This window comes from Bactrocera oleae, chromosome 3 (assembly GCF_042242935.1).
Source record: "Bactrocera oleae isolate idBacOlea1 chromosome 3, idBacOlea1, whole genome shotgun sequence".
Classification (NCBI taxonomy): domain Eukaryota; kingdom Metazoa; phylum Arthropoda; class Insecta; order Diptera; family Tephritidae; genus Bactrocera; species Bactrocera oleae.
The window spans coordinates 18,586,740-18,596,740 of NC_091537.1; the positions used below are offsets into that span (position 1 = coordinate 18,586,740).

At 31.7% G+C, this 10,001-nt stretch overlaps 1 protein-coding gene across 1 annotated transcript; it reads right to left on the bottom strand.

The window, feature by feature from the left end:
• On the bottom strand, window positions 1–9,121 carry LOC106627535 (sodium-independent sulfate anion transporter). Its single transcript, XM_014247681.3, has 6 exons — window positions 7,707–9,121; window positions 3,812–4,032; window positions 3,425–3,746; window positions 1,328–1,489; window positions 961–1,247; window positions 1–891 (listed from the first exon to the last, which is right to left on the bottom strand). The coding sequence occupies exons 1-6, from the start codon at window positions 8,203–8,205 to the stop codon at window positions 469–471; spliced, it is 1,914 nt and encodes a 637-aa protein (XP_014103156.2). The 5' UTR covers window positions 8,206–9,121; the 3' UTR covers window positions 1–468.
• Between the last annotated feature and the right edge of the window lie 880 nt (window positions 9,122–10,001).

A 10,001-nucleotide genomic window follows, 5' to 3' on the forward strand; every position in this document is an offset into this window, starting at 1 on the left:
TTCCATGTTGAATGTTGAACAAACAAAGTAGATTTATATTCTTATAACAATCGTGTACATACTATATTTACATATATATATATACATATATATATACATATATTATTACATTAATATTTTGCTATTGTTATTGTTAAACAGAAATTACAACTAAATGAACATTTGTGCCTTTTTTGCACATAAACATTCCAATACTCTCTGGTCTGGCTTAGCGCTGGCGACAACAACAATGGCATATAGAATATATTATATATCCACTAGCTAACACTTAGCAACTAGCTATGCCATAAATATTATACAACCATTCACGATGTGTTACATCAAAATGCAGCTAGGCTTGCAAGTTTTGCATTTGTCGCATTTATTATTATTTACTTTCATTGCTTTTTTTTCTAATTTTCACTAGTTATCACATAGACCCACTTGCATGCGTCACTTTGTGTGCCCGACTTCTTGTTAGTCTTCGCTTTAATAATGAAAATCTAAATGGGTCTCACTTAGCACGCCATTAATAGATTTCTCTTGTTCTTTTAACACCGCATTGTCATTCTTTAGCGATTCCTGAGTGATGCTTTCGCACAATCGCTCGTCATCGTCACAGAATATCAGCTTGGCGGAAGTTTGAATTAGTTTCTGTTTATCCGCACCGAGTCGGTGTATGAGCAACAGTGGGCCATCGCCCGTTTCCGATTGTGACAGATCGTCGGGCAGCTTCGAGATACCCTGCGCTGCGGTGAAGTCAATGCCGCTGATCTTGTGGCAATCCATGACGACCGGCAAACTGAATTGGACGCGTTCGCAAGCTTTCATCACTTTGGCGCGCAAATGATTGATGGCGGGGAAATAGATGACGCCAATGGGCGTAATGCGTATGTACTGCAACTCATTCACCTAAAGAAAGTGAGCATTTATTGAATGAAAATAAGCATATAACCCAGAAAGTCGTATTCCTCTACGTACCTCTGCAATTTTCACCGAGATCTGTGGATGCGCCCACATGAATAGTAAATGCAGCACCGTGACTATAATACTGACCAAGAGTCCCACTTCTACACCGCACAGTATGCACACTGTGAAACATAATACCCAAACGCAGAAATCGCGCTTAGCATCACGCCACAAGCGGCAGGGCAGCTTCAAGTCCAAAAGTGTGACAATGGAACACATTAAAATGGCGGCAAGCGTTGATTCGGGTATGTAATTGAAATAGGGACTGAGAAAGCCAAGCGCCAGCAGGACAATAGCGCCTAATTTTAGTATTTAAAAGATATGTTTGTTTAAGTTATCAGGTTCATAGTATGATTTTAAAAATTAACGCAAAAAATACCTAAATACAAGTTGGCCATTGGCGTTTTGAGACCACAACCATTACTAATAGCATAGCGCGAGAAAGCGCCTGAAACTGGCATAGATTGCACGCAGGAACCCGCAAGATTACACAAACCAACAGTAATTAATTCCTTGTTAGCATCGACCATACCTTTAGGCGCTTTAAAGTAATGAAGAGAGTAAAAATTAATATTTATAAATATTTTGACTGCGCTTGTTTGAAAAGTCAAAATATTTTTTTTATTGCTTTTATCGCATTATAAGTTCAAAAGAAAGCCATTGGTATAGAGTATTTAACTAGATAGTGTAGGAACTTTTTTTATTTAAGTAATTGTTTAGGTATTAAATACTAACTGAACACTCGAAAACTCATATATATAATATAGGTATTATATTATATGCGTCAATTACGTATTGTAATCTAAAAATCATGTACTTATTTATCTTTTATCCCAAAATTGTAGTGTATTATTAACTATTAGCACATTCAAAAGATCTTAAATACAATATTTGTGTGAATTACGTATTGTAATGTAAAAGTAATGATTACATATAATCAAGTAATTTATGATTACCATATATATTTAAGAAATATTTACATCAAGAAAATAGTGATTTGAAGTCATAAACAAATTAGTAATCGAATTAGTAATTATAATTCAATTATCATATATGTAAGTATGAGTACGCTGGGTTTTGGCGCAAAAGGTAGTTCACACATACTGCTTATCATGTCAACAATTTTAAGACTCATTACTCATTAATAATAAAAAAGTAATTTAATCGATCATTTACTCAACTTTTATTTTGGATCTTGGCAGCATAAAAATTACCACAATTTGCAAGTAATTGCAAACAATAAATCATTAATTCTCAATAATTGTTAGCTTGTCGTGTTATGATTACATGTAAGAAAAATCTTTTGATTAGCATTGAAAAGCAGAATAAAAAATAAAAATCCAATTATTGCAAAGTACGAGTTTTAGGATATTTTAGTTTGTTTTGGTTGTCATTAACTTATGCATATAATTACTTATTTGTGAGTAGATGGTTTGTGCGTTAACAATATTTTTTATAATTTAACTGTAAACAATTTTGTTTGCAATGCGTTTTTACAAACAATCATGTTAAAATGTTTGCCTAATTCCTATTTTTTCAGTAATTATATTTGAAATACAAGTTTTCCAATTGTTTTTAATAAAACAAATTTTTAGTGCTTCGTTCATATACAAGTAGTCAATGCTTAACTGCAAAATTGCTCATTTATATAATTTATTATATTGAAATTTAAATGACAATATTGTTGTTAATTGAACACACTGTATATATGAATTTCACTTTTTAATTTTTAATTATAACAATAATTTGCTGATATGAAGTATAAAAAAAATATTCTACACGTGCCATGACGTAAAAAATCTTAAACGGTATAAATTTTTGAACATCAGATTGTGTGCTGGATATCTATGTTAAGCTCATATAGACTCATTTAAAATACTAGCGATAAGAAGAATTAGACTAGTTCATTAATGCAAGTACTTTTAAGGATTCCCACTGATAGTCTAGCCTTAAGTTGGTGAACGTGCAAAACATTAAAATGCACAATACATTGTTGTAACCCTTGAAAGCAAGTTTTAGAGAGACTATTATGAACGTGGACTTGTTAATTAATAAGTATTTTTAATATTTGCGTAAAGGTTCCATAAATGATAAAGTTTTTAAATTTCTAAAGAGTATTCAATTGATCTGAACATACCAAAAAAATTTCAATTCTTTTGAACAATAAATTTAGTTTTGACGATCTGTAAGAGAGACTGTAATACAAATTTCGGGTAAAAAATTGAAATATAATTACATCTGAAATTTAAACAAAAAAAAATTTTAAGCTGCTTTTATAATAAATATTCTTTCCACATTAAACATACTTAAAGCACAAAGAAAAACATTCTTGAAACGTTTTTCGTAAACTGAATTACAAGCTGTTGCTTGAATCAGAACATTATGTAACTATTATATAGTTATTATCAATTTCTAAATCTGTATGCAACCCAAAATTTGGTTTGAATAAAGCATTTCAATATTTTCTGTTACTTACTCAGTTTACCAATTGAGATATTCGTGAGTATGCCAACGATGGGTATAACAATAATGCCCACATTCAATTCGGCTAACATATCGACAAAAGTATATGTTTTCTCAGGTGTTTTCACCGAGAATTCCGGAATCGTAAAGTTGGGTAGTCCAGAAAGAGCATTGGCTGACAGTGCATAAGGTACCGCATTTTTCTCGCTAATCCAAATGTAAGACACGGTGCCGGTGATTATAACTACCAAAGTATTGCGTGAGAACGATAAATAACGCAGAACGGAGCTTAATTTCGGGTTCATCTTTGGATTATCTGCCAATTTTTCCATTTGCTGAATGAAATAAAATAGTTTTAAATAAAAATTAATAAATTTAACCAGGTTTTGAATTTACTTACCGCAACGGCGAATAGAAAACAAACAGCAAAGAGGCCCATTACAAGATCGCCAACATTGGTTTCTGGTAGCCTGGGCAAAAGCGTAGCTACAGACCCAATGAAACCCGAAACTAGATATTTGATTCCCAGCATAACCTTAATCTGTGATTCGATGACGAGAATAGCTGTGGCTGAGGAGAAAGCCTTAATGATGGGCACTGAGAGGAATTCGAAAATTACGCCTGTTGTAAAAGAGAAAAGGAAACTAAAATTAATATTGTATACAATAAGCGAAAATATTAACTAAGGGCTAGAGAAAAATCATCATTAGGTTACATAAAACGTATGTATGTGTTCTTCTGAGGTGCTATTAAGCTGGTAGTTTCATGGTTGGGTCAGAATTTGGTAGCTTCGGTTGCCACTACCGATTTGTTTCATACAAAGGCTTTCTTAGCAAGTCCGATGGTGCTAGATTTAGATTTTAGATTTTTATAAAAATCGAAGGAGTGTTATCGTAATTATAAATGAAAATGAGAAGGTCTTTTGTGAGTACGATATTTTCAACTAGTAATTTAATACTATTCATACTATAAAATGTTTTACTACTATAAAAATATTTTATACACCAAACGCGATAATTATACTTTTTAAATATCTTTTTATTTGTGATTTTGCCTATTTAATTACCGAATGGTAATCATGACTTCTTAAAATTGCCTAATCTATCATATTACTATATGACACTGAAAATATTGTATTTTTTTTCTTTATACATTATTTCAATAATTTTGAGTACTTATTCTAATTAATATAAATAAAAATGACTAAATTGGATATTTGTTTTTCAAATATTTAACAATTATTAATCAATATTTTAGTAGTTATTTTAATATGTTTGCCTCTGTACTGTAATATTTGCAACAGCAATTATATTATTTTTTTTTGTCTGCTTTTAATGAGAATGAATATAGTTGTTAGTTATATTATTATTATTACATTACTTTGCACACATAGTTTTTTAACTAAAATGTATAATAATGATAAAAATATTTAATTACTTTTTGAAGTATAGAATAATTCAAACAAAATTTGTGAGCTTATTGCTGAAGTTAATGTGTTATAGAAAAAAAAGCACAGCCATTAAAAAGTAATCATTACTTAAAAAATGTATTTAATTACCAGGTATTTAAAAAGTAATCATTACTTTTTTCTGAAAAATATTCTTTCAAATTTCAAATATGTGACATGTAAGCAAAGTAATTAAAAAGTAATCATTATTTTAAAAAGGTGATTAATTACCAGGTATTCAAAAAGTAATCATTAGTTTTGAAAGTATTCTTTCAACTTTCAAATTTGAAAATTATTTTTAATTAACTAAGTAAATTTATTTCTAGCATTTCTTTTAAATTTGATGTCTTACTACTTTTTGTTGGTAAGCACGTGCATTTCAGGCTGTTAACCTAGTCAACAATATACATATAAATATATTAATTGCATTTATACAATATTCTCGAAAACCGGTACATGTTTCAAAAACTGTAGTCAATGGCAATGAACGATAGACGAACAAGCGCTGACCGGTTGTGCTACCTTTGGCTGTGTCATTTATAAATTTAATATTCTTCCAAGTAATTTTTAATCAAAAAACAATTTCACAAATGCTCTTATCGAAAAAAAAAGTTTCAAGTATTCCTGTGAGACAGCGCTGATCTCTTACAATGATGCACAATATTAACGGTTGTTTTAATATTATAAGCATATTTAATTACATGCTATGTACAAACTTGGTTCTTTCCTCAAAATACTTTCTATCCACATTAGAAATGCTATAGAATATGCACACATGTTTCTATAAAGCTTTTGCGCCGCTATGGCAAACTCAAGTCACTTAAGTCTAATTCGTAAATGTTAGCGAGCGTCTTCAAATCAAATTTGAGTATTAATACGAGCCGTATAAATTTTACGTCCAACACCGGGAACGTTGCCGTTGTCACCGACAGCGCTGAATGCAATTCTGGCAATTGTACGAATTGTACGACGCGCGTCATACCGACCTTCAACTGCCCTCGTTGTGTGCGCCCACCGATTGAGCGAGAGTATGCCTGTTTGTACAGCCGGTTTTCAAGTAGTCGGTCACTATCGCCTACCCTCAGGCCATACTACATATGTATAAACAAACGTTTATTTACATATGCATCTGGTAATTCTGGTATATTACCTATGCTGGCAAAAAGTTAAAAGTTAATAATTTGCAAAATGTTTACATACAAGAACATAATGTGCTTTAATAATACTTTTTTTTTGCTTTTGTTTATTTTTGTTTGTGTTTGGTTAGGATTATGCGTATGCGGCTTGTTGTTTGCCAAATTCTAATATACTATATGCTTAATAGATCATTGGCGTTGACGATAAAGAACGGGATTTGAGGCTCAACTGTTAAATCTAGACTAACTGATTTAGACTTAGCGACGTAAACGACGTAAATCATATATTTTATGAATACAGGTGGTGTATAATGCACACAAATAAATTCTCGTTTCTACACAATATTCATTCATCATTTCTTTGGAGCCTATATTGTTTTTACTGTCAATATTAGTTTAAAAACTCAGCTTTCTTTAAGTACGGAAATATTAACCACGTCGAGAAAAATGAATTAACATTTTTTGTGAATCTACTCAAATTTTTAACTCAATTAAAAATTACTTTTATTTTAATTACTAAATTACCTGTTATATAGTAATGATTACTTTTTGATATGTTGAATGCAAGTAAGTGGCTTACGTTACTGTAATTTGAAATTTATATAAAAATATAAAGTAATTAAAATTATTTTTAGTAAAAGTAATGATTACATTTGTGATTAAATTTTGATTACCTACGATAAAATTTAGTGCATTCCAAAAACTAAACTAAAAGTATTAAGCAGCTATGAAGTTAATTAAATATTCCTAAAAGTAATTATTACATTTTTGATTACATTTTGATAACCTAAGTTCAAACTTAATGTTTTCCAGAAACTAAACTATCAAGCAGCTTAAGTTAATTAAATATTCGTATTGTATAAAAGTAATAATTACATTCGTAATTAACTAAAACTAAATTTAATATATCTCAAAAACTAGATTATAAAGCAGCTTTGAAGATTAAATATTCGTAAAAGTAATGATTACATTCGTAATTACATTTTAAATACCTATGATCAAATTAAATGTGTCTCAAAAGTTTGATCATAAAGCTGATTTGATGATTTAATTGACTTATGGAGCTAATACTAATTACATTACTAAAATTTAACTACTATATTAAACAATTTCAATTTATTAAATTAATTAAATGATATCATATATATAATGCTTAAAACTGTTATAAGGTTCTCAAAGCAAATGGTTTACTGTTTACTTTATCTCTATAATTAACGATTACTTTGTAATTTCAATTTATTCTATTCGCTTAATTATGTATATGAGAAAAAAAGTTTAAAAAAAATGTGATAATTACTTTTGGAAAAATTTATTAATATTATATATAATTACTCTGAATTTTATCAAAATAAAAATTGCAAAAATAGCATATACAATAAGAATATTTAAAATTTAACAAAATGATTAAAATTAAAAAAAAAATTATTATTAATATTAAAGTTTTTTTAAATGTATAATTTTTAAATTTGGACTATTTAAATGAACTTAATACATTATAATATAATTCTCAGTGCTATATATTTCATAAAGATATACTCTATATATCAAAATGTAGAACGCGATTTCTTACAAAGTATACAACTTGTTATAGCTGCTACCGTTAAACACCCCACTCAGACGTTTGTCACTTTCAGTCTCAATAATCAAGCATAATTCTCCACCACTTGACAAAGTCTTACAATTAATATCTATAATATAATTCAGACACTTACCCACGCGCAACGAACCCATTATCAGCTCCACAACGCCGGTGAGGAAGGTGAGCAATATAGCAAACTCAATTGGCTTGCCGACAGTGAATTGCAAACTGACTAGTGCCACCAGACTGGTAGGACCAATGATCACTTTATTTATCGAACCGAATATCAGATAGACGAAGGAGCCCAGAAAGGCCGAACAAAGACCATAACGTGCTGGTAGACCGGCTAGCAGGGCGCAAGCAATACTCTCAGGAATTATGGTAAGACCGAGGGTAATGCCGGCTATTAAATCGCTCATTGCCCACTCCGTGTTATAATCGCCAATCCAATTGAGTATTTCCAGGCGACTGCGTAGCGCCTTCTGCACTTTACCACCCACCGTGTGTGGTGTTGAACTGCGCCGCAGTGCATCGCTGGTGAAGGGTTTCGCCGATTCCATTATGATTTGTGTGGCATCCTGTGGCAACATTTGTGATTTTGCCGCCTTGGCGGCACTGTCGTAGCTCGTCATATTTTTACTTTTTATTTTTACTTTTCACTTTTCACTCTTCAAGAATATCTTGTATATACAATATGTTTCAAATTAATTCGCTATTAATTTACAGTTAATGCTCTCTTTAAGAATTAAGTTTTTTTACTGGCACTGTGTGATTCGGAATTATTTCCTTTTTATTACACACTTCAAACTTTTCCACCGCTTTTATGTTCTAAACACCTACATTTACGACTATACTTTTATTATAAATTAATCTCTTCAGCACTTGTATATTTCGTTCACAATGATCGTGTTTGGTGATCCGCACGGTGTCGTTCGGATCACGCGTTGTTTTGCTTTTGAACTTTGCGGTGATATGCACGTTACGCTATGCGCCGTCTGACCTGCTCCGGCTCAATTTGATTGCTTGTCGGGCCGATCGTGTCATCGAGTAAATGCTTTGACTGTTCTTATATGTATTAGGTATGATCACTCAACGCATCGTCTTGTTATATTGCACATACTGTAGGTATGTATGTATGCATGTCTTTATTGTCGCATTTGGAGAATTGTCGTACAAGTATTTGCTCTAAATATAATCGCCTCTTAGTGAGATCTTAAAACAGCCGCCATGTGTGTATTCATGTACTTAGCCGATGCCTTTTTGTATGCCCCGCGTTCTCGTCGGTATTATTTGTCTGTTTTAGCTCGCCCGAAAGTAAGAATTGTGTTTCGTGAATGCAACGAATCAAGCGATGCGCGATAACGATGATGGCTATGCGGCGGGCGTCGTGTAAACAATAACCCAAAACGCTGCTAGTTCACAAATTTTATACCAGCCGATTGAGTATATGTAGATTTGTAGCATTTAGCTACATAACGGTCGATAAGTAATGCATACTTACCGATCCGCTTGTCACTAGATAGGCGTTGTAATAAATACATTTTTAATTATTTATCGGTTGATAAGTAGAATAAGATTGTATTTTTGCAAAGTACCTCGTATGACTTTCTCTGGCGCTTTCTCGGAAGATCAGTGTTTTTGATGGAAGCTTTAAAGTCAGGTAAAGAAAAAGTCAGAAAAACAGATTATTAAAGGAATTTTTCCAAGTTACACAAATAAAGTTAGAAAAGTTCTACGAATAATTTTCGTATTTTGAGGAAGTGTACTCAGCCAGCCGAAATTTTTGTGCTTAAAATTCTTTTTCAGCACTACACAAATTAATATATTTCTGATTTAATGAATTAATCTCTTAGTGGCCATGTTATCCCCTAAGTTGTTTTTCCAGAGTTCACCTTAACTTGGTAGCAATGACTTTGCATGTTGGAATTATCGAAAATTCACGTAAGGATAACTCCTTCTCTAATGCCTCTTTTTAACTGGAGCCAGCCGGTTTTTTCCACAGTCTTTGGTTCGTTCTTTGATTCTCAAGTTTGCGTTAATTCTACCAAATGAAGCCAGTTCTCTCTCTAGTCGGTCTCTACAACACAGCAAATGTCTTCTAGTGCCTTTGCTACCGTTAGTTGTTATCACACTGGATGTTGATCTGTGTTGAAGTGGTAATAAAATTTGTTTGTTTGTTTGTTTGTTTGTGACTGGTACTTATTGCTTTCTATCGTTTCCTTTTGATCATTTCAAGAGCCACTTCATGGAAGATTAGTGCGGTTGCAGTCTATCGATAGCAAGTTGTTAGTTGTATTTCTAGAAATATAACGGTGTTGTGAACTTCGATGAGATCCTAGCAGTTCTTTCAAAAGAGATTGTCACATCCCAACTTTTTTAAAATAATTGATGCAATGTTAATGAAAAAACAATTCGAGAGAAAAATTTT